This window comes from Vidua macroura, chromosome 22 (assembly GCF_024509145.1).
Source record: "Vidua macroura isolate BioBank_ID:100142 chromosome 22, ASM2450914v1, whole genome shotgun sequence".
NCBI classification, from domain to species: Eukaryota; Metazoa; Chordata; class Aves; order Passeriformes; family Viduidae; genus Vidua; species Vidua macroura.
Genome location: NC_071592.1, coordinates 304,188 through 329,542, shown reverse-complemented (window position 1 = coordinate 329,542; position 25,355 = coordinate 304,188). Strand labels below are relative to the sequence as shown.

Here is a 25,355-nt window from a genome sequence, read left to right as displayed (position 1 = left end):
CCAGACGGCGGGGCCGCCGCGGCGGGGCTGCTCCGCGCGCCGGGCCGGGCCGAGTCCAGCCGAGTGCAGCCGAGCCCAGCCGAACTGAGTCCGGCAGGGCCGGGCCGAGTCCAGCCGAACGCAGCCGAGCCCAGCCGGGCCGGGCCGGGCCGAGTCCAGCCGAGCCCAGCCGAACTGAGTCCGGCAGGGCCGAGCCGAGTCCAGCCGAACGCAGCCGAGCCCAGCCGGGCCGGGCCGAGCCGAGTCCAGCCGAGCGCAGCCGAACTGAGTCCGGCAGGGCCGAGCCGAGTCCAGCCGAGCGGTGCCGAGCGGTGCCGAGAGAGCATGGCGCGGTTGCCCGGCTGGGCGCTGCCCTGGCTGCTTCTCGTCTGCCTCCTGCCCGCCGCAGGTACGTGCGGGACGGCGCGGGGCGGCGGCGGCCGCCCGGGCTCTCCGTGCCTGGGCCGCGCCGCCGACGCTGAGGAGCGGGCCGGCGGGGAGCAGCGGCCGGTGTTCCGGTGCCTCCGCAGCGCCCTGTCCGGGCCCGGCCTTGCCTTGGCCCACACCAGCAGCAGGCTCTCACCAAGGGTTTGTTTCCAGAGCCGGTGGCGGTGATGTCGGTGGACGTGGGCAGCGAGTCGATGAAGATCGCCATCGTGAAGCCTGGCGTGCCCATGGAGATCGTCCTGAACAAGTGAGCGGCTGCTGCAGCGCGCCGGGGCCGCCCGGCCGGGGCCGCCGCTGCTGCAGCGCCCGGCAGCGCCGGGGCGGGCGGGAACGAGCGGGGCTGGACTCCCTCCCTGTTCCTCTGCTGCCGGAGGAGGGCTCCCATTCTCCCACGCAGGCCTGTGACTCAGTCTTGCCCCGGGCGGGCAGCTGTGGGACATCGTCCAGGGCAGTTTGTTAGCTCACCTTTAAGGTGTTTGGGTGCGCTTTGGGTCCCTTTCGAGCGAGTGCCAAAAGCCCACGCGGTTAGGGACACGTTGTGGTGCCAACCCAAAAGGGCACCCAGTTTCTACCTGTCCCCTGATGCTTAGTTCCCCTAAGGGAGCCCAGAGCCACGTTTGTTTTGCCGCAGCTGTTCAAAGCCCACACTTGTAACACAGCTAAATCTCTTGCATTCAGCTGCTGTTGCAGCCCGTCCTTAAGCCACTGAGCGAAGAATCTGCAGGTGAGAGAAAACATATGATCAGGAACGTCCTTGGTTTCTGGGAGTCTGGCGATAACGAGGAGATTTCTTACCCACCTCCCTGAAATTTGGCAGTCCTAGATAGAATAAGGGAACTGTCTGGCCTTGCTTATGGGTGGAGGAAAGCAAAAATTGTCTCATCAAAGCACTGAAGGAGTGGGGCAGGGGAGCTTGTCTGATAGCCCCTCAGCTGAGCAGAGGCTGGCCCCCCTCTCCAAGCACCTTCCCTTAGTCCTTCTGGAATGGGAGCAACATCCATCTTCACTGGAGCCTGGAATGTTCACCTTTTTCCACTGGTTTATTCCTTTCTGTCTGTTCTCAGGGAGTCACGAAGGAAAACACCCGTGGCTGTTTCCTTGAAGGAGAACGAGCGTCTCTTTGGTGATGGCGCGCTGGGGATGGTAAGAGTTCCTGTTTGCAGAATACATGCATCCCACGTTGTGACAAATGTCTGAGCCAGTGTTTTATTGTTGTCCTGCGCTTCTCATCTCCTTGATGTGTTACTGGCTCTGTGTAGTGGCTGTGTGCTCCTAGTCCCATAGCAAGAGTTGTTCCCCATGTAGTCTGGGAGGGATTGGTTAGACAGCAGCGTAACTGAAGGAATGCAAGTGGCTGATGTGGTTTTTCTCTGCAGTCCATAAGGGCGCCCAAGGTGGCATTCCGATACTTCCAGGATCTGCTGGGTAAGCGGATCGACAATCCCCACGTGGCGCTGTACCAGTCCCGGTTCCCAGAGCATGAGCTGGTGAAGGATGACATAAGACAGACTGTTATCTTCAAGTTGTCCCCGTAAGTGGCTGCTTTTAGGTTCTTTGAGGGATGGACTTCAGCTACCAGGCTTCTGCAGCTCACTGCTGATGCCATCATTTTCTTTCTCATTGTAGAACGATATGGTATTCTCCCGAGGAGATGCTGGGGATGGTCCTGAACTATTCGCGTGGTCTGGCTGAGGAATTTGCAGGTTGGAAGGATTTAGCTTTTTCTTGTCTATATGTGTATGTGTTCGTACACTGTAAGATTCCAGTAGAGACCAAAAGCGTTCAGAAACCCAAGGTTTTTGGGAACAGGATATTGGTTCTCTCCAGCTGTAAGCAAGACTTAGAAGTTATCCAGTTACCATTTGTTTCTAATATGATGCAAGTTTGGGATCTTAATCCTACTCTTGGTGGCAGACACTCCGTTTACCACCTAGTGTTGCAATGAAGGAGCCTTACAGGCAGTCTCTGGAGAAAAGTGAAGTGTTTTCTTTATCACGTGTGTGATCAGAGTGGAGGCACATGGGATCTGGCTGCAGGGGAGGGTGGAAATTGCTCTGTGAAGGCTGTGCTGTAGCTGTTCTGGATGGAAACTCAAAGAGCAAAAATGGCCCTTTGCTGTGAGACTTGCTAATAGAGAGGAGGCTGTTGTGTATTTCATGCTGTGCTGCTAATGAAATATCACAGTAATGAAAAGTGGATAAATTACTAGGAGGCTTTGTCATGGTTTCAGCAGGATGCAGAGATTTGTCCCTAGGGATCCTGGCTACTGCTTGCAGGTTTGCATTCTGTGTGAGTCTTCACCTTGGGTCCTCTGGGTTTGCTTCTGTCACTCCATCTCAACAAGTCTTTGCGTGTGGCTGCACTGATGCAGAGTTCCCTGCAACTGTTCCAGAGCAGCCCATCAAAGATGCAGTGATCACAGTCCCTGCTTACTTCAACCAAGCAGAGAGGAGAGCAGTTCTGCACGCCGCCCGCATGGCTGACCTCAAGGTGCTGCAGCTGATCAACGACAACACGGCCGTAGCATTGAACTATGGGGTTTTTAGAAGGAAAGACATCAACGCCACGGCACAGGTAGGTGCATTTGAGAGATGCAGAGAGTCCTGCCAAGTTGCCTGCATGAAGAAATCCAAAGAACTTGAAGTAGATTCCGCTGATCAAGCAGTCTTCTCTGTTTTCATCTGTTTGTCAACAAGACAAAGAGATTAAACGCTGTGTGCATGTATGGTGAAGCCTGAAAGCTGCTGGAGTGAGGGCAGGTCCTGGGAGTTCCGATTTTGTAAACTTGTTCCTTGCCCATCAGCTGGGGAAAATAACAGCAGTGATTACTTGAAGTATTGGAACACCGACTCACAAGTACTTGATTTACTTGAGGCTGAAGAAAGAACAAAACTTTGGGTTTTGAACTGTGAAATACATTAAAAGTTTTCTTGTCTCCTTCTGTCAGACATGACCCTGAACATCGCCCGTGTTTGGTCAAAATATGAGTCCTGCCCTTAGGGTATAAAGTCAATCTAGGGAATAGATAGTTGCGGCCTGTATCACACTGAAAGGTTCTTTACTTATTCGTGGGGGGATGTCCAGGTGTTTCTGCTTCACTATCCCAGCTTTTCTTTTCAGAATATCATGTTTTACGACATGGGAGCAGGAAGCACTGTTTGTACTATTGTTACTTATCAGACAGTGAAAACTAAGGACTCGGGAACCCAGCCTCAACTGCAGATCCAAGGCATTGGGTAAGAATTCCACACAAGTTGCACAAATCCCACAGGCCTCAGGAAAGAAACCATTTGTTTCACAATCTTCATTGTGTAGAATTTTGCAGTGAGGCTTCAGTACAGTAATTTATATGGCTGAGGGGGAAACATTTGGAGCAAGAAAGCTCCAGCTGGGAATAATTTTGGTACTGCTGTCTTTTGCAGAAGGTAACTGAGAACTTCCAGGAACCTAGGAGGGAACCAGTGTACTTAGTGTGCTTTAGTCTTTCCTTTGATAGCCTCAAGCCATGTAAACCTATTCCATTACATGTAATCTTTTAAGAGTATCAGTTGGAATAAGAGAAATACGCTTCTAAAGAGGAATGAAAATGCAGTGGGCTTAATGAATTGCCAAATAAGGAGGAGGGTGCTGTGCATACCCAGCCCAGCAGTTTTTACTGTAAAGCATTTATGTTGCTGTTTTCAAGAAGATACCTGGGACCTGATACAATTGTCCATTGGCTTCTCAGCTGTTTTACATGGTCGGCAATAAGGCATTTACCTAAAATATAATTAAATTTCCTGTTGAAAGGCTGTTGTGGTGGTGAATCTCTTATTTCTATCTTTCTTTCATTATAATGTGCTATTCTGGGGACAACCTTTGTTCTTTCACAGTCATCACAGCTGATAATACTGCAGCTATTTTTGACCACTTATGCTCTGCATATTTGTAAAATAATACATGAAATTTGTTCGTATTTCAATTTGGTTTTGGTTATTACACCTCTGTTAATTCTTTTGCTCAGGTTTGACCGTACTCTTGGAGGTTTAGAGATGGAGCTTCGCCTCCGGGACTACTTAGCAAAACTCTTCAATGAGCAGTACCCTTCAAAAGATGTCCGGAAGAATCCTCGGGCCATGGCCAAACTGCTGAAGGAGGCCAACCGCCTGAAAACTGTGCTGAGCGCGAATGCTGACCACATGGCACAGGTCTGACCTTCTGCTGGGGGTTCCTACGTTTCTTGGGCTGAGTGTGGGGTGGGTTGAGGACTGGTGTAAGGGAACACTGTCCCTCTGCAGCGCAGGTCTGCTGAGGAGCATCGCTCCCGGTGGTCCCTCTCAGCTTGTGCCCGCTTGGTAGCACCGGTGATTGAGTGGATTGAAGAAGAGTTATTCGTGTCAAGTATGTTAAATAAACTTTCACTGAGAGAAGCTGTCTGTTACACCCATGTTCCATCCTCTCATCACCTTAGCAATGGTAGGGTTCAGATGAGTGTGGTCAGGTCTGTTGTGTGTTACAAAAGCCAGAACTTTTTTTGCACACTGGACAAAGATTTTGCTTGGAAAATGCTCCACAATTAATTTCATTCTGACTGTTTTTTTTTTTTTTTTCTGGACAGATTGAGGGACTACTGGATGACATAGACTTCAAAGCCAAGGTCTCAAGACAAGAATTTGAGGATTTGTGCTCTGACTTGTTCAAGCGTGTCCCAGGACCCGTGCAGCAGGCTCTGAGTAGCGCAGAGATGAATATGGTGTGTTTAAGAAAATGCATTACCAAACCTGAAGCTAGTGTGTGTGTGTGGAGCTGCTGCCACATCATGATTGAGGCATCAGTGGTTGTGTTATCAGCACTGTTAGGAGGTAGATGCCTGCTGTTGTGACAGAGAGTTTGCCTGCTGCAGTGTCAAGCAGGAGTGTGTCAAACTTCCCCTGCACTATCCGCCAGAAATTAGGGACTTGGAGGAGGGGTTTCTTTGTCTTAAAACACTTTACTCCTGTGCTGTAGGTTTGAAATAATGATGTTTCCTCTTTTTGTCTTGGATGCTGGTTCTGGTTTCACTCCTGAAGTTTTAACTGAATGAGTCTGGATACAGAATTACGGGTGTTTGGGGTTCTCCTCTGCACACTCCCTAAAGGGAACTCTGTTGTGGGCTGCAGTTGGACCAAACCTGAGGCAGTCCTTTGGAGGGAGTTACTGCGGGTTAAATGTTCACTTTGCAGGATGCCACAACTCTTGAGCAGCTTTGGGCGCTGATGTTCAATGCAAGACACTGAATTACCTGTTAAAGGCTGGATTTCTGTGTGTTCAGATCCAGCTGGCTCTTGGTGTCACTGTCTCCTGTGACATTGAACTAGTTTGTGTAATTTTGAATCAAGCCCCATGTTTCAGGTGGTTTGAAGCCACAGTCATGTTGTCACTGTTGGACAGACCTGAGCCCAGGTGCCTGGTTGTTGGCACAGCTGATGTCCATCTGAGATCTGTTGGGCACTGGGACAGCAGGGTGTAGTGTGGGTGTTCCTAGAGCATCATGTCAGCACGTGATGAGTGGGGAAGGAGCATAAGGAAGCCCTGGACTTAGCTTTCCAAAATTGCTTTCTTAAGACAAGGTGACTGTTTCCAATCCCTAGGATGGAATTGACCAGGTGATTCTAGTTGGCGGTGCCACTCGGGTCCCCAAAGTGCAGGAGGTTTTGCTGAAAGCTGTGGGCAAGTGAGTATGTGAGGTCCCCTTCTAGTCTGTCTCCCATTGACAAGCTGCTGTTTATGTAGAGGCTGAAAACTTCATGTCTGTTGCTTTTTACTTTGTAGAGAAGAGCTGGGCAAGAATATCAATGCTGATGAGGCTGCTGCTATGGGTGCAGTCTACCAGGCAGCTGCTCTAAGCAAAGCCTTTAAGGTGAAGCCCTTCATTGTTCGGGATGCTGCTGTGTTTCCTATCCAGGTAACCTTTGGTTTTCCTTTTCTTCTCTTGTGCAAGACATGAGGCTGTGATGGGAGAATCGATCCAGGTTGGAACCTCTCGGCTTCCTTTGAGTATGGAAGCTCTGGAGATCTTTCTGCCAATCTAATAAAGAAAGCAGAAGGAAGTCTTCTTTATAGTAGAAATGCAGTATCCAAGGAGCCAGGCATATACAAATACCAGTTGAGGAGTATTTGCCTGCCCCCCACCTTTTGCATGAGGCAGAGCAGCTGAACACTGCTGATGTAAGATGCCACAATTTGCAGTTGCCAAATCTTATTTTCTCTTTGTGGTGCAGGTGGAGTTTACTCGTGAAGTTGAGGAGGAGGATAAATCCAGGAGTTTAAAGCATAACAAAAGGATTTTGTTCCAGCGCATGGCGCCCTATCCCCAGCGCAAAGTAATCACTTTCAACCGCTACACGGATGACTTTGAGTTCTATGTCAACTATGGAGATCTGACATTCCTGAGCCAGGATGACCTGCGGTGAGTTGAGCCCAGTAGCTCTGTGGCAGTGCAACTTGCCTGGCTGGAAACGTATTGCCAGTGTGTCTGACTGGCACTGGCACATCTGTTCTCTGAGCTGCATGTGCTTTAGCCCTGCCAGTTCCTGCTTTGTGCAGCTGCCCATCGCCACCAGCATGAGCAAGAGCAGGGATTGGCTGTTCTGCAGCACTGTTATCCTGAGTTGTCTCTCTGCTTTTGTCTCTGTGTCATCAGAGTTTTTGGTTCTCTCAATCTCACTACTGTGAGGCTAAAGGGAGTTGGGGACAGTTTCAAGAAGCACTCGGACTATGAATCCAAAGGCATCAAAGCACACTTCAACATGGATGAGAGTGGTGTACTGACTCTTGACCGGGTAAGCGCCACCCATTGGGATGGTTGTCAGCTGATGTATTTTTCAGTTCTGTCCTTCTCTCTGGTCCCTGCTTAAAACTAATCCTGAGCTTCTGTTTCCAAGGTGGAATCGGTATTTGAGACCTTGGTGGAAGACAAGCTGGAGGAGGAGTCAACACTGACAAGTAAATGCGGAACTTTGATATTCATACTGACTGTTCTGTTACCTGTAGTGGCTGAGATAACTACAAGCATTGTGTTTCTTTGGGTTTGGGGTGGAAGTTACACAGTCTGACTGTATGTGTGGCTGACTGCACACAAGGACACGGAGGGAGGTTGGAGAAGTGTGAGTCTGGAGTGTGTGAAGCTCACCTACACCACCAAGGGAGCCCCTTGGTGATCGTTGCAGTTGTGAGGGGAAGGACTGGGAGCTGAAGATGACTTTCTTCCTCTGGATATGTAGCATTCTGAATTTTTTGTCTCCCATCAACAGAACTTGGAAACACTATCTCAAGCCTGTTTGGGGGCGGTGGCCCTACACTGGAGACTGGAGAAAACCTGACAGACTCAGTTCAGGTGAGCCCCAGGGTGACTGCTACTGGAAGGAAGCCCATTTGTCTTGCTGTGACAGTTATGTAGAATTATCTGTTCTGTGAAACATTGCATGGAATTTCCGCATTTAAAACACAGTTTTGCTTTTCCCTTTCCTTGCTTGTGATGACCAGGAAGAGGAAGAAAGCCTAGCAGAAACAGGTAAAGAAGAGCAGGGGGAGAAACAAGACGAGAAAAGCCATAGTGTAGATGCTGATGAAGAGCATGGACAAGAGAAACAGCAGTCTTCAGGTCAAGCAGAAACTGCCTCTCCAAAAGTAGAGTCAGAGAGAAAGGAAGAAGGCGAGAAATTAGAGTCTCAGGTGAGCATCAGATTGAAGGAATGGAAGTGGTTTTAGTACCTAAGAAATGGCATTTCCTCAGTGGAATTCTCCCTTCTCTGAAGTGCCCTGCCTTTGAAAAAAGTTGCAGAATCTGAAAATCTGTTCCCTTACTTGAAAATGTACTTTGTGTTACAGGGTCCCAAAGAAGATAGAGAAGCTGCAAAAGAGGAAGAACCGTCCAAAAGTTCCAGTGACAGCACGGCTACCAAAACAGAGGAAGAGAAGATCAAAGCACCCAAGAAGCAGAAGCTTGTCCATGAGATCACCATGGAGCTGGATGTAAATGATGTGCCTGACCTGGAGGAAGATGAACTGAGGAGCTCGATGAAAAAGTAGGTTTGAAATGGCTCTGCTAAGTTAGAACTCTGGATAAAGGAAGTTAATTGCTTTGGAATGGTGATGGCTCACATAGAGCACTGCTGACCTCAGCAGCTGGTGTGTGTGATATGCTGTTCAACCAAGAGCACTTGCTACCTTTTGAATTCTGTTCTCTTTGCATGTTAGACTCCAAGACTTGACGATCAGAGATCTAGAGAAACAGGAAAGAGAAAAATCAGCCAACAGCTTGGAGTCATTCATCTTTGAGACCCAGGTAAGAGAGGGATATAATGAAATGAGAATTCCAGGAGAGCAGTAGAAGTGTTTTGCACAGCTTTTGGCTGATCTGAGTGCAGGGGAGTTGTTTGAGCTGGGGGAAGCTGATTTGAAGAGCCCAGGTTTTGTCTTTCAGTCACTTTTTCTAATGCTATTAGGTTTCCCAGGCCCATGTTTCCTCAATACAAAATGAAGCTTCCCTTCAGCATGTCTAACACATTGAACAATTGTCCCCAGAGTGTAAACAAGCTACAACTTCTCAGGAACTGTTGTGCAGAAGAAGCAACTAGTGTGAAGTGTGTGTGAAATAATTGTGGCGTTACCATCAGGGGATGTGGGTGTGTCTATACCTGGTTTATTACCATTGTGTTCCTGGCAATGCTAGGAGCAGAGCTCAGATTTGGGAGGGTGCAGGCAGCACCCCAGCCCAGTTGCAAGTGAGTGCTCTCGTTTTATGGTTCCAGGCTCAGTGATGTTTGACCAGTTCTTGCTGTTTTTTCAGGACAAGCTTTACCAAGAAGAGTATCAGTTTGTCTCAACAGAGGAGCAGAGAGAAGAAATTTCCAAAAAGCTTAGTGAGGCTTCCAGTTGGATGGAGGAGGAGGGCTATGCAGCTACAACAAAGGTATTGCTGTGTGCAGTCAGGATACCAGTCTGCTGTCACTGACATGGAAATGACCACAGAGGCTGCTAGAGCCTTTGTAATCTGCTTCTTGAGAGAGAGTTTCTTGCTTCTTCAGAGCATTATGCACAGAACAAAATAAGAAGTTGTCCCAGCCATTGATGTTTCTACAAGAGTTTCAGCAGGAACCTGTTGACTGAAAGTTTTGTCATATGGCTCTTTTTACTGCACTGAAATGGTGTATTTGATAGAGTGAAAAACAAACGCAGTTATAACTTCTGAAGTTGCCAGTGTTAGACAGCAGTCAAACTAACTGTCTCCTTTCTCCTCTCTCCCATCTTCAGGAGCTGAAAGACAAGCTCTCAGAGCTGAAGAAGCTTTGTAGGAACCTTTTCTTCCGTGTTGAGGAGCGGAGAAAGTGGCCAGAACGCCTGGCTGCTCTGGAAAGTCTGCTCAATCACTCCACCATCTTTCTCAGGTAAGGGCAGGCTTTTGGGAAGGAATGTCATGCAACTGGTCATGTAGGAGCTGCCAGCAGAATGAGACCTGAGTGAATGTGAAAGTCAGTGGCACTTCCTGAGAAAAGGTGAGCAGAACCCTGCTCCTCGGTATCCTGTTCTGCAGGACCTGTGAACAGGCCTCTTGTCCAAAATGGGGGACAGGAAGGCTCCAGTGTGGTTGTTGTGATGTTTTTGTATTACTGGAGCTGTAACCACTGAGTTGCCAAAATGCAGTCTGCTTGGCTTAACAAAAATAAGCTTTCTTATCTAAAAGGGGAGCCCGAATGATTCCAGAGTCTGACCAGATATTCACAGAAGTGGAACTGAGTACACTGGAAAAAGCCATCAATGAAACAACGGTACTGAAGGATGGAGTGATGCTGGAGGAGGGTGGGGTGGCAGTTTGGGTTATGACCTATACTTTCACTCAAGGTCATGGAGTAGAATGTACATGTTTTGTTTTCATGCCATCAGCAAACCTTTTGTGTGTTTCGGTGTTTCCTAATGCCCAGCCTGACCCCATTGTGTCTGGGGGGAATGGTGGTTCCTGTATTGCACGTGGAATCATCTCCAGGGTGGGGGTGGAGCCCGGTGATCTGATTGCACTCGGTTTTTAAAGGCAGGCGCTGGGTTTTGTTTCGCTTTTTCCTATGTCTGGGTAACTGAGAGGTTGGTGGAAATGTAGCACAGAGGAGAGCTGTCCTGAGTAAAGCAGAATAGCCAGGGGCAGTGACTTTGAGATACTGTGATATACAGCAGTTCCTGGAACCCAGAAGCATTCCAAAAGCACCTCTTCCCTCGCGTCCCACAGATTTGGAAAAATGAGACACTGGCTGAACAGAACAAGCTTACTCCTACTGAGAAACCTGTGCTGCTCTCTAAAGATATAGAGTTCAAGATAGCAGCCCTGGACAGGGAAGTGCAGTATCTCCTGAATAAAGCCAAGTTTGCAAAACCCAAACCCAAAAGGGAGAAGAATGCCACAAAAACTGATTCAGGCAAGAATACTACAGCAGCCCCTGAGACTGAGAATACTATCCCTCCCACGGAGGGGAAACAAGAAGGTAAGTAGCAGGCTTGGAGCATGTATGTAATTCCCTATTATATAATTACCACATGTAATATATGGTGTTTCTCTTGATTGAACGGGAGCTAAAGAAGGGAGGACAGTGAGATAAGGTGAGTTTGGGGTTTTGTGAAGAAACAGAAATTACGTATAAATTTCCCAGGATAGTCAGTGCCTGTCTTGCTGGCTTGTTGACTTCTAGGAAAGATAAGGCATTCAGTGTACCGAGCCGAATACTTAAGGTCCTGTCCTAGATCAGTGAGCAGAATGAATTGTTGACGAGAAGGGTTTGTGGCCTAGATGGACCCAGGAAAAAAAAAAATCTCTTGGGGCACTAGGACTTAGTTTTTGAACTTTCTGAGATCCTCAGGTCTCAAGTGCCCTGGTCCTTTTAAATCTGGAGTGCTGTTTGTCAGCATTCCTGCTGGTTCCTCTGGTTTGAGCAAGGGATCCTGCTCATAGTCACAGCTCCAAAGGTCATCTGCCTGTGCAACCAGTCAGTCTCCAGGGCTTCAGGGGACATAAAGCTTGGCACTCACAGGGGAATACAGAGCAGTTTTGTGGTGCTTCTCTTGAGTGTTGGAGAGTGATCTGCTGAGAGTGAGCTATTACAGTCCTGCTGAGGCACCACAGCTGGCTGCTTTAACCTCACCCTTACTGACCTAATCTCCTTACACCTTCTTTCCTGTGTGTTCTCCCTTGACTTTTGTTTATTTCTGCTTTAAAAATAGACAAACCAGAGGATATTGATCCAGCCAAGGAACCTCCTACAGCTGAGAAAGCAGCAATAGATGATAAGCCTGGATCAGACTCCGGTGGGTAAATGTTTTGCTAACGATCTGGAACTTGGGAGCTGCAAGTGCAGGGTGTCTGGGGGCTCCTTTGCAGATTTTTAGCTGTAATATGTAATATGATGGTAGAACCCCTGACTACTGATCCATTGTTAGTTCTGCAAATAGGAAGACAAATTTTGGTTCCTTGCTGTTCCTATGTTTTTGTTGTTCAGAGTGGAATTCTTACGCACCACTGCTGCTTTGTGCCCCTGTCCCTGCAGTTTGCAGCCAGTCCCATGGCTGTGAGATGGGCTCTGCTTGAGAGCTGCTGTGCTGTTCCTGCTGCCAGGGCAGCACTGTTAACAGGGCCAGGGAGTTCATGGCTTCAACCCCCAAAACCTCTGTACCATGGACTGCAAGTTTTGTGGCAAATTTTGCAAATGTCAGAGACTCTCAGTACTGCTTTGCATGCTGTGAAAGTGACTGCAGCGTGAAACTGAGTTTGCTTCATTACACAGGGTCCAAAAAAGAGAAGGCAGAAGCTGGAGGAGAAAGCAGGAAAAACGATGAATTGTAACACCCTGAAATCCCACGAGTGTCAGCATCTATTTATTTCATAGTTACTTTCTTGTTTTTCTTATGGACCTGGTTAGTCATGATGTAAATGGAACACAATGACAACAGAATGGGATAGAGATGTAAATTTATTTTTTGTTCTTTCTGCGGATTTTGCCTCTACTAACTTAGTGAATTGGTTTTTGTTCTATTATGTGTGGCAGAGTGCCCACCAACAATTGTCTTTGTTTCAGTACAGAAGTCACCAAAGTGACTTTCCTGTGGGGAGAAAGCAGTACAGAAACATCTTAAGGTGTAGGAAGTAACTTGGAACATAAACTCTGTGCCCCACCTCTTGTGAAGATGATTGCAGAAGGATATAGACCTGAAATGCTGTTGTCTTTGCATATGAGACCCTGACTTAGAGCAAATGTGTGATTTCAGCTGGTGGGAGGTGTATTAATACTTGGATTCATGGGAAGGTGGAACAAAATTGGGAAGGCAGATGATGTGTGCTTTGAGATATGGCTGTGTCTGTTTTCAATAGGGTGTTTGTTAAAACTGTCTGTTCTCTAGCAGAGACCAAGAACCATGAAGTGAGACTTGACAAAAATACTCTGTTCATAGTTTAAGTTCAGAAAAGGCAACACTGAATGCAGAGGAGAGGGAAAGATGGGCCATGTTGGCACATCCTGTAGTCAGTCACAAGGACAGTGATGCGGGTCAAACAACCAAACCTGGAAAGTCCAATGGCAACTGCCTTCCTTCCTCGGTGTTTTGTGCTCTTGGACTGACTTAATCTGTGACCTTCCCTGTCCCTGTCCTGGCTGTGACCTCCTGCCTCCAGAGCGTCCCTGCTGCTGCCACACACACGAGCGGGGTCCGACGGCTGCGAATGTGCATCTGACACTGTTCTCCATTCTGGCCTCTTCAGCCAAAAATAAAAACGACACTTCCCGAGGGCTGTGCGGAGCGGTGCCGTGTGTGCCGGGAGCTGGGGCGGGCCGGGGCGGGACTTCCGCGGGCCGGGGCGGGGCCGTGTCCGTCCGTCCGTCCGTCCGTCCGTCCGTGCGAGCGGCGCGCTCCGGAGCGGTGCGGCCCCGCGGGGAGCGCGGCGCGATGGCGGCCGGCGGCTACGGGCGGTACCGGGCCGTGATCTTCGCGGCCATGTTCGTGGGCTACACGCTCTATTACTTCAACCGCAAAACCTTCTCGTTCGTCATGCCCGCCGTCATGGCCGAGGTGCCGCTGGGGAAGGACGACCTGGGTGAGTGTCGGTGCCGGCCCCTCGGCCCCGCCGGCCCGGAGGTGGCCGTGCCGCGGGCTGAGGCTCCCCTGGGCTCTGCCCGCCGCAGGTCTTATCACCAGCAGCCAGTCTGCAGCCTACGCCATCAGCAAGTTCATCAGCGGCGTCCTCTCGGACCAGATGAGCGCCCGCTGGCTCTTCTCCTCCGGCCTCCTCATGGTGGGCTTGGTGAACGTGGTCTTCTCCTGGAGCTCCACCGTCATGGCCTTCGCCGGGCTCTGGTTCCTCAACGGCCTGGCCCAGGGGCTGGGCTGGCCGCCCTGCGGGAAGATCCTGCGCAAGGTGAGTGCTGAGAAAGGTGGGGGAACTTGCCACTGCTCTCTTGACCTGTCCTGGCATCAGGGCTGTGCAGACCATGCTTGCCCAGAATCCGGAGGGACTTGCAGCTTTTCTCACTCCCTTCCAGCCCAGGAGGTCTAGAGCGCTGTCTGCATTTTGCTGCCGGTGAAACAAGTTTCTGTGCATGGGGATCTGCTTATTCTAGCAAAGATTTACTCTGTAGCCCTTGCCCCTATGTGCCTTGAGTGTAGCTCAGTTTGGTGAGTAACATCTCCTGGTAGCACAGTACTGCCCCGCTGAGACGGACTTTGTGAGAATTAAGTATTTTAGGCGTGGACACACAGGACTGCTTGTCTCTGCTGCTACAAGTCAGGGTTTGCTGTGGGTCAGGGGGCAGTTCCATCTGCCTGCTTGGGCAACTTGGGAATTCCAAATCACAGGTGGTTCAGATAGAAAAATGGATAAGATGGAGGAATGGCGTGAGGTGAGTCTCTAAGCTGTAATGTACTTGGGGGTTTGTGACAATCTGAAGGGACCAGATTGATTTCTCCCAAGGACAGAAGGAGAGGAGTTTGGTTAGCTTTATGCTGATCCCTCATGGAAGATGTAAAATCCAGGAATGAATGTACTGCATGTACTTGTGGGGCAGGGTGGGGAAGAGATAAACAACTTTATTGCCCTTCTGTGAGGCACCTAGCCTCCCCTAACTGATGAGGAGAGGGCTGTGCAGGACAGTTGAATGCACAGAAAAGGAGGGCCCAAATAACAGAAATATCAGCCATGGTTATTTTCTGAAGATGTTAATGAATGTAGATCTCAGACATTTTCCTGCTGACAAGAGCCACCCAAGTGGTTCTGGCTCTGAGTGCTCGTTGCAATACGGAGCCCATCATGTCTGATACTTAATGCAACAGTGAGTCCTAAAGTTACCCTGTGACTCTCTGCGTATCCTTCCAAGTTCCTGAGCCAGCAGACCTCTCCAGGAGGACGCTGTTCCTAGCAAGTGAGTACGCAAAACCATGTGCTCTTAAACTTGCCTCTCCTGCCCCACGTCTCAGTTTCATGGTCTGTAAATGGAAATAACCTCGAGCTGGCTCACAGTGTGACCACCTGTCAAGCTCTTATGGCTGACACTTGAGTAACGTTTGGAGTTCCCTGCATGACTAAAGCAGTGAGGTGTGCTTGTTCCCTCTACCTGCTTTTGGAGTTCTGTGTCTGAATTGCCCCAACCCCACATCATGGGCTTCAAGGGAGGGTTTTCAAGTGTGCTATCACTCTCTTACATCTCATGCTGTTTTTCTTGTTGCACAGTGGTTTGAGCCTTCCCAGTTTGGGACTTGGTGGGCAATCCTGTCTACAAGCATGAACTTGGCTGGAGGCTTGGGCCCCATTGTCGCTGCTCTTGTGTCTATGAACTACGATTGGCGCAAGACTTTGTCCTTCTCTGGCTTCACCTGCATGGTTGTCTCTTTTGTTTGCCTTGTCCTGATTAAAAACGAGCCGGCCGATGTTGGGCTGCCCAACATTGAACAAGGAGCCAAGAAAGGGAAGAAAGGTGAGCATGTGACTTCGGTGCAAGCAGGCAGCTGCAGCAGAAGATGCAGTGCCTTCTGTCTGTATTCTGGTACAGGTGTGTCACTCTCAGCATACCGACACCTCCATCCTCCCCAATTTCTGAAGTCACATTTTGGCAGGCATGAGGTAATGGGTTGGTTTTGGCTGCTTTATTCTGGTAACTGAAGGTAGAAATTGTATAATCCAAGGCCTACTGTGATCTTGTGGGAAGGGGCTGGTGTTGGGATTCCTGAGACTGTGGCAGAGCAGGGGAAAAGCCTGCTGTTAGCCCTCTGTTAGTCTTGCTCCTTAGCCTGCCAGCAGACACCCGCGTGTTGCTGAGGTGCTCAGGGCTGGCTCTCCCCATTTATGTCATGTCTTCCTGCTACCAGCATCTCTGTTTTCTTGGAGCCTTGTGTGCTCAGATTGTGAATGCAGTTTTGGTGGGGTGGTGGAGAGAGAAAAACTACAACAGCAGGGAATGCTTCCTTAAGCCTGACCTTCTGCTCCTCCGCTTTGGCAGAGGACAGGCAGTTCTCCCCTCACCCCACCTTAGCTCTCTTGACCCCTAGCTCACGGTGGACTCTGCTCAGTGTTTCTGTCCTAACCTAGGACATCTAGTTAGTAAATGTTTGTTCAGACCCACTGAATGTGGCGCTTCTCTCAAAGCAGAACATGTAGATGAGAATTGCAACACAGGTTTTCAATAGGATTTTAAAGGCCAGTGGAAACTCAGCCTATGTTCCATGCTGTCCCATACTGCCTGTGCTGCCAGACTTGACCTCTTTGCATAAGAAAAGAATATTGTTTCCCCAGAGCATTCTCTGGGGAGAGCAAGTTTGTTGGTGTTCCTGGAAGACTGATGCAGAAATCAAGGTAGCATCTGAAAGCAATTTTGTTTGGATCTGTGCAGTGCCTTTCACAGGCACAGCTAAAAAGCACTCCCAAAAAATCTAGAGGTAATTTTTCTAACACCCTTTGTGAGGGATTTACTGTCAACTGCAATACAGAAAATTACTGGGAGTAGTGTTTTGATTATTCTTTTCAAATCTTTAATGAATGTGGGATAAAATGACAGAAGAGATTCTGAAATCACCAGAACAAGGGGGAGGTAGAGCCATTCACTACCATTCAGCAGCTGTGAATACCTCCCTGTGTGGGGATGTTCTCGTGCTTTGATTCTGCCTGCAGAACTGTCTGCTGGGTGGTGTGGTTTGGACTGTGGTAACACTCCTCCCGACCTTCCTACAGGTTCCTCCAGTGACAACAGCACCTTGACAGAGCTGCTGCTCTCACCATACCTTTGGGTGCTCTCAACAGGCTACCTGGTCGTTTTTGGAGTGAAAACGTGCTGTACTGATTGGGGACAGCTCTTCCTGATCCAGGAGAGGGGACAGTCCATGCTTGTAGGTAAGATGCAAAACTGCGTTATTAAGCTCAGGGGCTGCAATCTGGGAGGTGTTACCCAGAGTTCGCCTGGGTAGAGGCCCTTCCACATGAGGGACTTGTTTGCCCACCTCCTAGTTGTCTGCTTAGATACACACAGGTTTTGAAATAACTCAGTGATGGAGTTACTGCATGCACCAAGCACCCCAGTGCCAGGATATTCCTGAGACTGGCAGACAGGCATTCCTGAACAGGGATGAGCCAGATGGTTGCATCCAGCAGAGCTGCTCAAGTGCTCTGTGAGCTGACAGCAGTGGGACTGGTCTGGAGCCCACAGCAGCTTTTCTATTTTGACCAAATCTGATGGGCTGTTCTTTGCTTCGTCTGTGTTCTAGGCAGTTCCTACATGAGTGCCTTGGAGATTGGGGGCCTGGTGGGAAGCATTGCTGCTGGATACCTTTCTGATAGAGCAGTAGCAAAAGTAAGTCACGTGCACCCTTGGGCATGCCAGGCAGGGAGCACAGTGGCAGTCTGAGCTACTTCACTAAGGCACTCAGGCAGGGTGCTGTCCCTGTGAGCACAGCAGAGAAACCAGCCCATACTCAGTTCTGCCATGTGCATGGGCACAGCTGCCAAACGCTCCAGAAGGTGCTGGGGAATAGGTGTGCTGATGTTGGAGGTTGCAATATACCTCTCAGATTTGAGGTGTTTAATCTGTTTAATTTGTTTGCTTTACTGTGGTCTCCAGATTCTCATGTTGAAGGACTGTTTGCTGATAATTGTCTTCTGGCTGGAAAAAAAACCCACATTAAAATCCAGCGGTGGGATCTGGAGCTAGATTCAGGGTGGAAGTGGTTGATAACTGAAGTATCATTCATCACTAAGAGCTTTTCTTTAGCACAGTTTGACTGTGTGCAGCCCTTAAACCCCACTAACAAGGTGTGCCAACAGATGTGCTGTTGATGTGCCACCCGTGTTTCTGACTGGCTGTGTATGGTGCTAGCCACTACGGATATAAATGGAAGTCCCTCCAGTTCCTGAGTCTCTGCTTTCCTTCCTTGTGCCACAGGTGGGTCTGTCGAGCTATGGGAACCCTCGGCACGCGCTCCTGCTTTCCATGATGGCTGGGATGTGCGTGTCCATGTTTCTCTTTCGGATCACAGTCACAGGTGACTCTCCCAAGGTAATTCACATGCAGCAGCTGGCCATCCATAGGGGTAGCCCTGGAAGGGGGAGGTTTGATGACAGAAAGCATGATTGTTTTCTTCACCATTCCCAAGGGTTTCTCTTTTTTTGCACTCTGGAGAAGCGCTGGCTTAGCCTGGCTTGGGGTGCTCCTGCTGTCCTGTTGTTGCAGGCAGCCTGCCTTCCAGGCTTTGCATGAGACGTGACTTGCATCTGCCCTTACGATTGCTAAATAAATAAATCTTCTTTTCTCCTTTCATTTTTTTCTTCTTCTTCAGGAAAACCACTTCTGGACTGTAGCCTTGCAACCTCTAGCTGATCTTACAGGCCTAAAAGAACATGAGGTTTCTGCTTGCATTTTTTCTTCCTCTGCCTTTTTCTTCTTTCCCTGGTCTGCCTTACTCCTATCCTGAGAGGTTGGTTAGCACCTCAGAACTTAGAACCAGGGCATTGAGAAGAGATTACTGTAAGTTTGGTAAAAGAAACATTTTCTTATAATAATTTGAGTACACTAACTGACTTTAAAAAGTCTAACTATGTAATTTTAAGTTTTATAAAGAAAGTTCTGAGGACCTCTGTTCATCAGGTAAAATATAGCCAGCTAAGGGGTCTTGTGGGTGAGATCTGAAAGAATGATTCTGCTCTGCCAGATGCATTCTTATTTAGTTTCTGGCAAGTATTTTCCTAACTCCTTTCTGTTTCACATCTGGAAAATAAGATGGCACTTACTTCCTCCTGGGCTTTTTGAAATGGTGTTTGCAGTTCTAAAAGCATGCTGTAATGTGGAGGTGTTACTTATCCTTTGCTGTGCAAACAAGAGACTGATAATTTTGCGCCAGATAGGTTGCTTAGAGCATAAGCTAACACTGAAGTTCAGACTGTTGGGTTTTTTGTGTTGGTGTTTTTTTTTTTTTTTTTGGTTTGGTTTGGTTTTTTGGGGTTTTGGTTTTTTTGGGGTGTTTCTGTTTGTTTTTGTTTTTGTTTGGTTTTTGGTTTTTTGTTTGTTTTTGGTTTGGTTTTTTTTTTTTCCTCAGTTTAGTAACATAGAGGTCATCAGAAAGAGGTGCCTCAAAAATAAACATGCTCTGATCAGTGCCATGCATCTAAACTGAGAAAAGCTTTCAGTTGGTAGCTCCAGGCTTGTTTATGAAAGCAACCTGATTCACAGTTCTTTCCTGTGGTTTCATGGGCTCATTGCCCTCTTCTGTTCAATGTTCTATTTCTTGCAAATCAGCACAGGATGTGTTACATGCTGTGGGGGGCAGAACTGTGGGACGGAGGAGAGCTTGCATTGGCCAGTAAGATGGGGTGGTAGAGATACAGCTGGGCTTTATGGATGTGGGGACTCTACAGGCTTGAGCTCTTCTGGCTGCAGGCTGGGGAGCTGGTGTCAGCCTGAAAATGTCAAAACTTCCTGGTACTGTGTATAGAATCTGAGAATTATCAACAGTTGCTAACTGACAGTGGTGAGATTTACAGATCCTGTTTCTGATTTTAACTTTGACAGCTGTGGATTCTGACTCTGGGAGCTGTGTTTGGGTTCTCCTCGTATGGGCCGATTGCCCTGTTTGGGGTCATAGCCAATGAAAGTGCCCCTGCCAACCTGTGTGGCACCTCCCACGCCATAGTGGCCCTCATGGCCAATGGTAAGTAATACCCATTTCCCCAAAAAACAAACAAAACCCACGCACATTCTTGATGAAGCATGGTCTAGTCCCAGGTGCCAAGCTACTGGTCATGGGAAGGCACCTAAGGAGAGAGATAATGGAGCTGGAAGCCTCAGGGATGCTTTCCTGCTGTGCCTGACAGGTTTTGTGTTGAGTTTTAAGTTCAAACCAGGCCTGAGGAATTGTTATATATGTAAAAGCAGGTGTTGATAGATAACATGGGAGCACACAAGTGTTGCTAGCTTTCTGTTTGTTTTTCGTTACAGTTGGGGGTTTCCTGGCTGGACTGCCTTTCAGCACAATCGCCAAGCACTACAGCTGGGCCACAGCCTTCTGGGTAGCTGAAGTCACCTGCATCGCTAGCACAGTGGCTTTCTTCTTGCTACGAAACATCCGCACCAAGATGGGCCGGATTTCCAAGAAGGCTGACTGAGGATAAGCTGCTTGGTGGAAAGGATGTTCCCACACTGACGTGAATGATGCTCGTTTTTGTTTAACTGGCCTAGGAGTGAGTTTACCTATTGCTGCAACCTAGATAAAAATGTCTCAACTTCTCATCCAGTGTCAGGTGCCAGAGGGCACAAGGTTCCTGCTACTGATCACTTTTTCCCTCAAGATGTGATAATTCACCTAGTTTACATTTGCAATGATTTTACTGTACCTCTTCCTCACAGCACTGTTAGTGAAGCAAGCGGGCTCTGCAGCCCAAGCTTCCCCACTACAAGCAGTCTGAAATGATTGGCTTCAGGTACACTTACCTCTAGTTTTGTCATTATTGTTTGTCTCAGCCATTAACTGAGACATTAATCAGTTCAGCTTTGCTGCTCAGGGGCCTTGAACCGAGCCTTTGCTGCCTGCGTCTGTCCCATCCAGCTGCCGTAAGCACAGCTGTCCCAGGTCACTGCAGCACGAGCTCTGCGTGTGCTCAGCCACATGACAGCAGCAGATCAGGGGATGGGGACAACTGCAGTCCAGCCTGCTTTGACAGCAGCAAGGCTTCAGCTCTGCATGGGGTTAGTTTCTAGGGGTGAGGGAGTGTTGCCGCAGACAAGGGAACAGCAGGACAAGTTGTGGCAGGGCTCTCCGCAGCTTTTAGCAATAGGCATGCTTCCAGGGAATTCATGGCGTTTGGAAGCTCCTTCTAAGTGAACTGATCCCGCCTGGTGCGATGTCTGTGTGCAGTGTTAATAATTTGCAAGGGAGGCAGCTGCTGCCAAGGCAGCTTGTAGCCAGTGCTCTGCAAATCAGCCAGGGAAACTATCCCAGGAATTGCAACACCAACCCACGATTTCTGCAGCTGGGTTTCTTGATAACCCACATTTTTAGCATTGGCTTGTATTTTTTCAGTACAAGGTGTGAAGACTGGGATAGTTTTGGCCAAGAGTTGTGTCCCTCATGGCTGCAGGCAGGGGCTCAGGCTGCCTCTGAGTCAGCCTTAGCAGAGCCATCACTGACAGCCCCAGCAGTCAGGCCCAGCACTCTGCACTAAGTACACTCAGGTATTTAACCAGGAATTTGTTGAATATTCTGGTTTTTCCCCAAAAGGATTTACTGTCTTAGGATCCTGAAAGAGGCAAATTCAACTCATAAAGAACCTGCATGCAGGTACTTTGCTGGGTACCTTGATTGCAAGAGTAGTTAGCTAGCCTTAATTAGATAAATGAACGTGAATTACATTTTGTACTTAATTACGTGATCTTCTTCTATATCTGAAATAAAAATGGAGCAGTGTCACAAGGACCCTGGTTGTCTTACGGACAGTGGTGCAAGCAAACCCACCCAAATCCACATACCCTCTGGAGGTGCCAGTGTCCCCACCAACAGAAAGCAAACAGCCATTTGTCTCATTAGTAAACACTTATTACTTCTAAACAGAAACCCTCTGCAAGACCGTAAGTTAGAGCTATACAGGAGAAATATGTATGTACATTTCTGGCAGGAAAGAAAAGCACTGACTGTGGTAAAGCCACAGACCTGCACCTTCTCCTTTACTCAAGTGCAGTGGAGCTGCAACAGCAAAATAAGGCCCTGTGGCCCAATGTAAACAGTGCTAAGGAATCTCTTTAAGGTAAATTTCACAACAAAGGGGATAAACTGGTATTTTGGGAGATACTGAAGCATGTTTTGGGGGCGTGCAGAGGAGAGGGGAGCTTTGTGAGAGGCCCCACTCTTCAGACGAATGAATCTCTGCAACAGACAAGGCTTTCTCTATGATCCCGGTCCGAAGGGTCCAGCTTTCTCTGCCACCTCCAGAGCAAGCTTCAAGTTCTGATCAAACAACTCGCACCTGAAATAGTCAGAAAAGTAAAAGGGATGACTTCTACCTATGGAAGTGAGTTAATAAAGCTAACAAAGGATCTCCACATCCTTTGGCTCTGCATCCTTCAACGAGATATTCAGGAAGATATGGCACTGCAACGTAACTGCTGTCGAGGTCTGACTTGGTCCTTAGTTAAGATTAAAGCTTCTTGTATAGGCCTGAATACAGGGTAGGACAACAGGGTTTGTGCCAAGGAAGAGCACCTCCCATTTCCCCAGCAGAGCCAGCACTGGCAAGAGCTCAGGTCTGTGTCCTCTCTCTGCAGCAGTGTGCTGTAGCTTCCTTCCCCACTTAAGGACTGTCTGCATTTTCTACTGTATAGGCAGAAAGCAATGAGGGGTTGCAGCCAGGTTACTAAAAGTGGGCTTTTCCTTACCTTATTGGCATCTCCAGGGAGTAGAAAGGATTCTTCAGAGCGAAGTCTGAGTAAATCTCATAGATTTTGCGGAGAAGAGCGTCTATCCCCGTCTGCCTTGGGTCAGCAAGAACCATGAATTTGATCCCTGGAGCCATAATGCCAGGAGCATAAGGAAGGCCCAGGACAGAGACAGCCCTGGCAAAGCAGAGCAGTGCCGGGTGCCTAGGGCCCGACGGTACCTGTCAGTGTCTGGAAGCAGTGCAACTTGAAGGTGTCGGTCTCCAGCATCTCGATCCCGGAGCTCCCAACTTCAGGTGACAGCTGTGACCCGATGGCAAACAGCCTGTGGGGACAGGCCCCTCAGCGCCCCTCACCAGCCCTGCCCGCGCCACCCCGTCCCGGCGCGGCCCACCCTGACTCACGAGTGGAACATGGAGGCCAGCATAAGCTTCTCGTTGGAGGAGAGGCGGTGGCGGCCAAAGCGGATGGACACCGGGTAGTTGGCGGGGTTACCCAGGAACTCCAGCACGTCCTTCCCGTCCGCCGTGAAGCGACCGTTGACCTCGGCGCCGTTGATGGCGAGCACGGCGTGACCCACTGCGGGGACAGCGCGGCGGCATCACTCGCTCGTTCACTCACTCCTCACTCCCTCGCTCATTCACTCACGTTCGGCCTCGCCCGGCCCTCCCCACCCGCCGCACCGCGGATGCCGTCCCGCTGCCCGAAGGCGACGACGACGCGCTCGTCGTGCGGGCGCAGGACGAGATCGAGCGGAAAGCTGAACGTTTTCTCGGTGTCGGCGCGGGGCGCGTAGTGGTCCAGCTGGTAGATGAGGCCGCCAGCCTTGTTGACCACGTAGACGCTGAAGATCGCCATAGCCCCGGCAGCGGCAGCCCCGCCCGCCCGGCGCCGCCGCCGCCCCGGCAGTGACGCCGCGGCCCCGCGGGCCCGCCCCCGCCGCACGCCGCGCTCTTCCTTTCTCGCCGACATCTTGCGGAGCAGCTGCGGCCGCATCATGGTGAGCGGGGCCGGGCCGGGCGGCGGGCGGCGAGCCGGGCTGGGACCCCCGAGAGAACGCTGGCGGCTCCCCGAGCGGGGCGGGAACCCCTGCGAGGTGCCTGGCGCGGCGGCCCCGCGCCTCGCCGCTCACCCCCCGTCCTTCTCACCCTCTCGCAGCCGCCCAAAGACGACAAGAAGAAGAAGGACGCGGGCAAGTCTGCCAAGAAGGACAAGGACCCCGTCAACAAGTCCGGCGGCAAAGCCAAGAAGAAGGTGGGAGCCGGCGGGACTGAGGGCGCGGCGGGATCCCCGGGCCTGGCGCGTGTGCGGCCTGGCCGGGCCTCGAGAGCGGCCTGAAGGCGGGGCGGGCATCTTGTTAAAGGAGCCAGCTCTTCATCTGCCAGCAAGTTGTACATAATAGCAGTAACTAATAATAATATAATGTACATAAACCTGAGTAACAGAGGGCTTTAGTCCTCTTATTTTTAGATACTGCAGGTATTATCTTCAGCACGTTCATTTACAGAGGCAATTTTGTGCATCTCATTAGTCGTTCAGTTTGGGATGTGATACGGAAACATTTAATGGTGCAGTTCTTAGGGCATCGTTTAGTTCCATCTTTTGTTCTTGCTTACAAGATGGCTTAGGGGTGGTGTTGTTTTTTCTCTCTTTTCAAGTAGAAGTGGTCCAAGGGGAAAGTGAGAGACAAGTTGAACAACCTTGTCCTGTTTGACAAGGCCACTTATGACAAACTGTGCAAAGAAGTGCCCAACTACAAGCTCATCACACCTGCAGTTGTTTCAGAAAGGCTGAAGATTCGAGGCTCCCTAGCTCGGGCTGCCCTCCAGGAGCTCCTCAGCAAAGGTGAGCACTCAGAAGTAGAAAAAAACAGAAAGCTGCTTGTATTGGCTGCTTGGTTTTCCTTGCTTGCCCAGCAGCTTTCCTGCAGCATCTGAACTGCCCCATGTGTAAATTGTTTTTGGAGAGCCACTGCCTTAGCTCGCATTTCAGAAGTGCTCCAAAGTATGGAGCAGCAGTTTGTTACATAGAGGCATTGCTGTACTAAGAAAAATGTTGCCAGAAGGACCGGCTGTGGTCTAACTGCAGTCAGATGGCAACAAAAAACTTGAATAAGCTGCTACCCCCTATTATTTCCTCTTGTACATTGCCCTGCCTCTCTAGGAGGGACCTCAGCATCCCTGGCATCTACCAGTACATGCACACCGACTGTAATTTTGTTTTTCCGTAGGGTTGATCAAACTGGTGTCCAAGCACCGAGCCCAAGTGATTTATACCCGAAACACGAAAGGTGGAGATGCGCCTGCTGCAGGGGAGGACGCGTAGGGAGGTGAGGCTGGGGGCTGAGGAGCTGAGTTGTGCTGTCAGGAGCTAATGGACAACTGTGTAATAGGCAACTTCCACATGGCTGTGGTGGGCTGTTCTTCCAGATGCTCAGAGTATTTTGCTCACATCCTAAGCAACTTTCTGGGGGAACATTACTGGAAACATCAGCTCTCCAGAATTAAAGAGCGATTTCTCATTTTGTCCCTGTGCTCATTGGATGAGGAAAGCATTATTTGTTCCCCTCTGTGGGCTGCAGGGCAAATGGGCACTTGTCCTCCCCGCTCTCACATGGCACCATTGGCCAAGTGTTCCTGCTGGAATAAAAGTGTCAAACTGTTTTGTGCTCGCCTGCTTTTACCTGGTTTTCTGACTGGGGACTTCTTGCTTTGCAGGTTCTTCAGTGACTTCGTCAACAATGTGTCATACGTAGATGCACACAATAAAATTATTGATTATAATTTTTCTTGATTTTTCAACAGTGTGTATGTTTCATTACTGATGCATTATTTATAGTGGATTCTGATAGAGGTTATGGCTGTTGTCCTGTACCAGCCAGTTTTTGTCTTTATTAGTGTTGCTGAAAGAGAAGTAAGAAACTTCTACATCACCTACAGCAACCAGTGATGTTAGACAATGTAAAGGATGAATATTAAAATGAAGGAAACCAATAGAAGTTTGAATGAAATTATCAAACACCTGGCATTACTT

At 49.3% G+C, this 25,355-nt stretch overlaps 4 protein-coding genes across 5 annotated transcripts; 3 read left to right on the top strand and 1 right to left on the bottom strand.

The window, feature by feature from the left end:
- Positions 1-207: 207 nt before the first annotated feature.
- Positions 208-13,209, top strand: HYOU1 (hypoxia up-regulated 1). Its single transcript, XM_053997181.1, has 24 exons — positions 208-388; positions 580-673; positions 1,491-1,569; positions 1,803-1,957; positions 2,053-2,129; positions 2,819-3,000; positions 3,547-3,662; positions 4,430-4,613; positions 5,024-5,158; positions 6,036-6,118; positions 6,217-6,349; positions 6,666-6,853; positions 7,088-7,226; positions 7,329-7,389; positions 7,698-7,780; positions 7,930-8,118; positions 8,275-8,471; positions 8,644-8,731; positions 9,236-9,358; positions 9,700-9,833; positions 10,130-10,214; positions 10,667-10,919; positions 11,653-11,736; positions 12,213-13,209. The coding sequence occupies exons 1-24, from the start codon at positions 325-327 to the stop codon at positions 12,269-12,271; spliced, it is 2,985 nt and encodes a 994-aa protein (XP_053853156.1). The 5' UTR covers positions 208-324; the 3' UTR covers positions 12,272-13,209.
- A 70-nt stretch (positions 13,210-13,279) lies between these two features.
- SLC37A4 (solute carrier family 37 member 4) lies at positions 13,280-21,366 on the top strand. 2 transcript variants are annotated; one of them, XM_053997182.1, is made up of 9 exons: positions 13,280-13,516; positions 13,605-13,837; positions 15,146-15,389; positions 16,640-16,798; positions 17,170-17,255; positions 17,844-17,957; positions 18,238-18,303; positions 19,467-19,605; positions 19,893-21,366. In XM_053997182.1, the coding sequence occupies exons 1-9, from the start codon at positions 13,369-13,371 to the stop codon at positions 20,057-20,059; spliced, it is 1,356 nt and encodes a 451-aa protein (XP_053853157.1). In that variant the 5' UTR covers positions 13,280-13,368; the 3' UTR covers positions 20,060-21,366. The 2 variants fall into 2 exon arrangements, with proteins under 2 accessions (XP_053853157.1, XP_053853158.1); XM_053997183.1 differs by lacking the exon at positions 18,238-18,303 and having other exon boundaries at positions 13,282-13,516.
- A 98-nt stretch (positions 21,367-21,464) lies between these two features.
- On the bottom strand, positions 21,465-23,294 carry TRAPPC4 (trafficking protein particle complex subunit 4). Its single transcript, XM_053997185.1, has 5 exons — positions 23,006-23,294; positions 22,727-22,901; positions 22,544-22,647; positions 22,323-22,449; positions 21,465-21,913 (listed from the first exon to the last, which is right to left on the bottom strand). Exons 1-5 carry the CDS (start codon positions 23,292-23,294, stop codon positions 21,835-21,837), a joined length of 774 nt encoding a protein of 257 aa, XP_053853160.1. The 3' UTR covers positions 21,465-21,834.
- RPS25 (ribosomal protein S25) lies at positions 23,237-25,105 on the top strand. The gene is made up of 5 exons (XM_053997186.1): positions 23,237-23,322; positions 23,481-23,576; positions 23,984-24,167; positions 24,553-24,651; positions 25,040-25,105. The coding sequence occupies exons 1-4, from the start codon at positions 23,320-23,322 to the stop codon at positions 24,645-24,647; spliced, it is 378 nt and encodes a 125-aa protein (XP_053853161.1). The 5' UTR covers positions 23,237-23,319; the 3' UTR covers positions 24,648-24,651; positions 25,040-25,105.
- Positions 25,106-25,355: the final 250 nt, after the last annotated feature.

Excerpts from the sequence above, each read along its gene's own strand:
- HYOU1 (XM_053997181.1), top strand. The coding sequence starts at position 325 with ATGGCGCGGTTGCCCGGCTGGGCGCTGCCCTGGCTGCTTCTCGTCTGC. Across the intron at positions 7,781-7,929 it reads ACCTGACAGACTCAGTTCAG|GAAGAGGAAGAAAGCCTAGC; the intron begins GTGAGCCCCAGG and ends TGTGATGACCAG. Across the intron at positions 9,359-9,699 it reads GCTATGCAGCTACAACAAAG|GAGCTGAAAGACAAGCTCTC; the intron begins GTATTGCTGTGT and ends TCCCATCTTCAG.
- SLC37A4 (XM_053997182.1), top strand. The coding sequence starts at position 13,369 with ATGGCGGCCGGCGGCTACGGGCGGTACCGGGCCGTGATCTTCGCGGCC. Across the intron at positions 15,390-16,639 it reads AGCCAAGAAAGGGAAGAAAG|GTTCCTCCAGTGACAACAGC; the intron begins GTGAGCATGTGA and ends ACCTTCCTACAG. Across the intron at positions 17,958-18,237 it reads TCACAGGTGACTCTCCCAAG|GAAAACCACTTCTGGACTGT; the intron begins GTAATTCACATG and ends CTTCTTCTTCAG.
- TRAPPC4 (XM_053997185.1), bottom strand. The coding sequence starts at position 23,294 with ATGTCGGCGAGAAAGGAAGAGCGCGGCGTGCGGCGGGGGCGGGCCCGC. Across the intron at positions 22,648-22,726 it reads CTGGCCTCCATGTTCCACTC|GCTGTTTGCCATCGGGTCAC; the intron begins GTGAGTCAGGGT and ends CTGTCCCCACAG. Across the intron at positions 21,914-22,322 it reads TCCCTGGAGATGCCAATAAG|GTGCGAGTTGTTTGATCAGA; the intron begins GTAAGGAAAAGC and ends TGACTATTTCAG.
- RPS25 (XM_053997186.1), top strand. Across the intron at positions 23,577-23,983 it reads GCGGCAAAGCCAAGAAGAAG|AAGTGGTCCAAGGGGAAAGT; the intron begins GTGGGAGCCGGC and ends CTTTTCAAGTAG. Across the intron at positions 24,168-24,552 it reads CCAGGAGCTCCTCAGCAAAG|GGTTGATCAAACTGGTGTCC; the intron begins GTGAGCACTCAG and ends GTTTTTCCGTAG.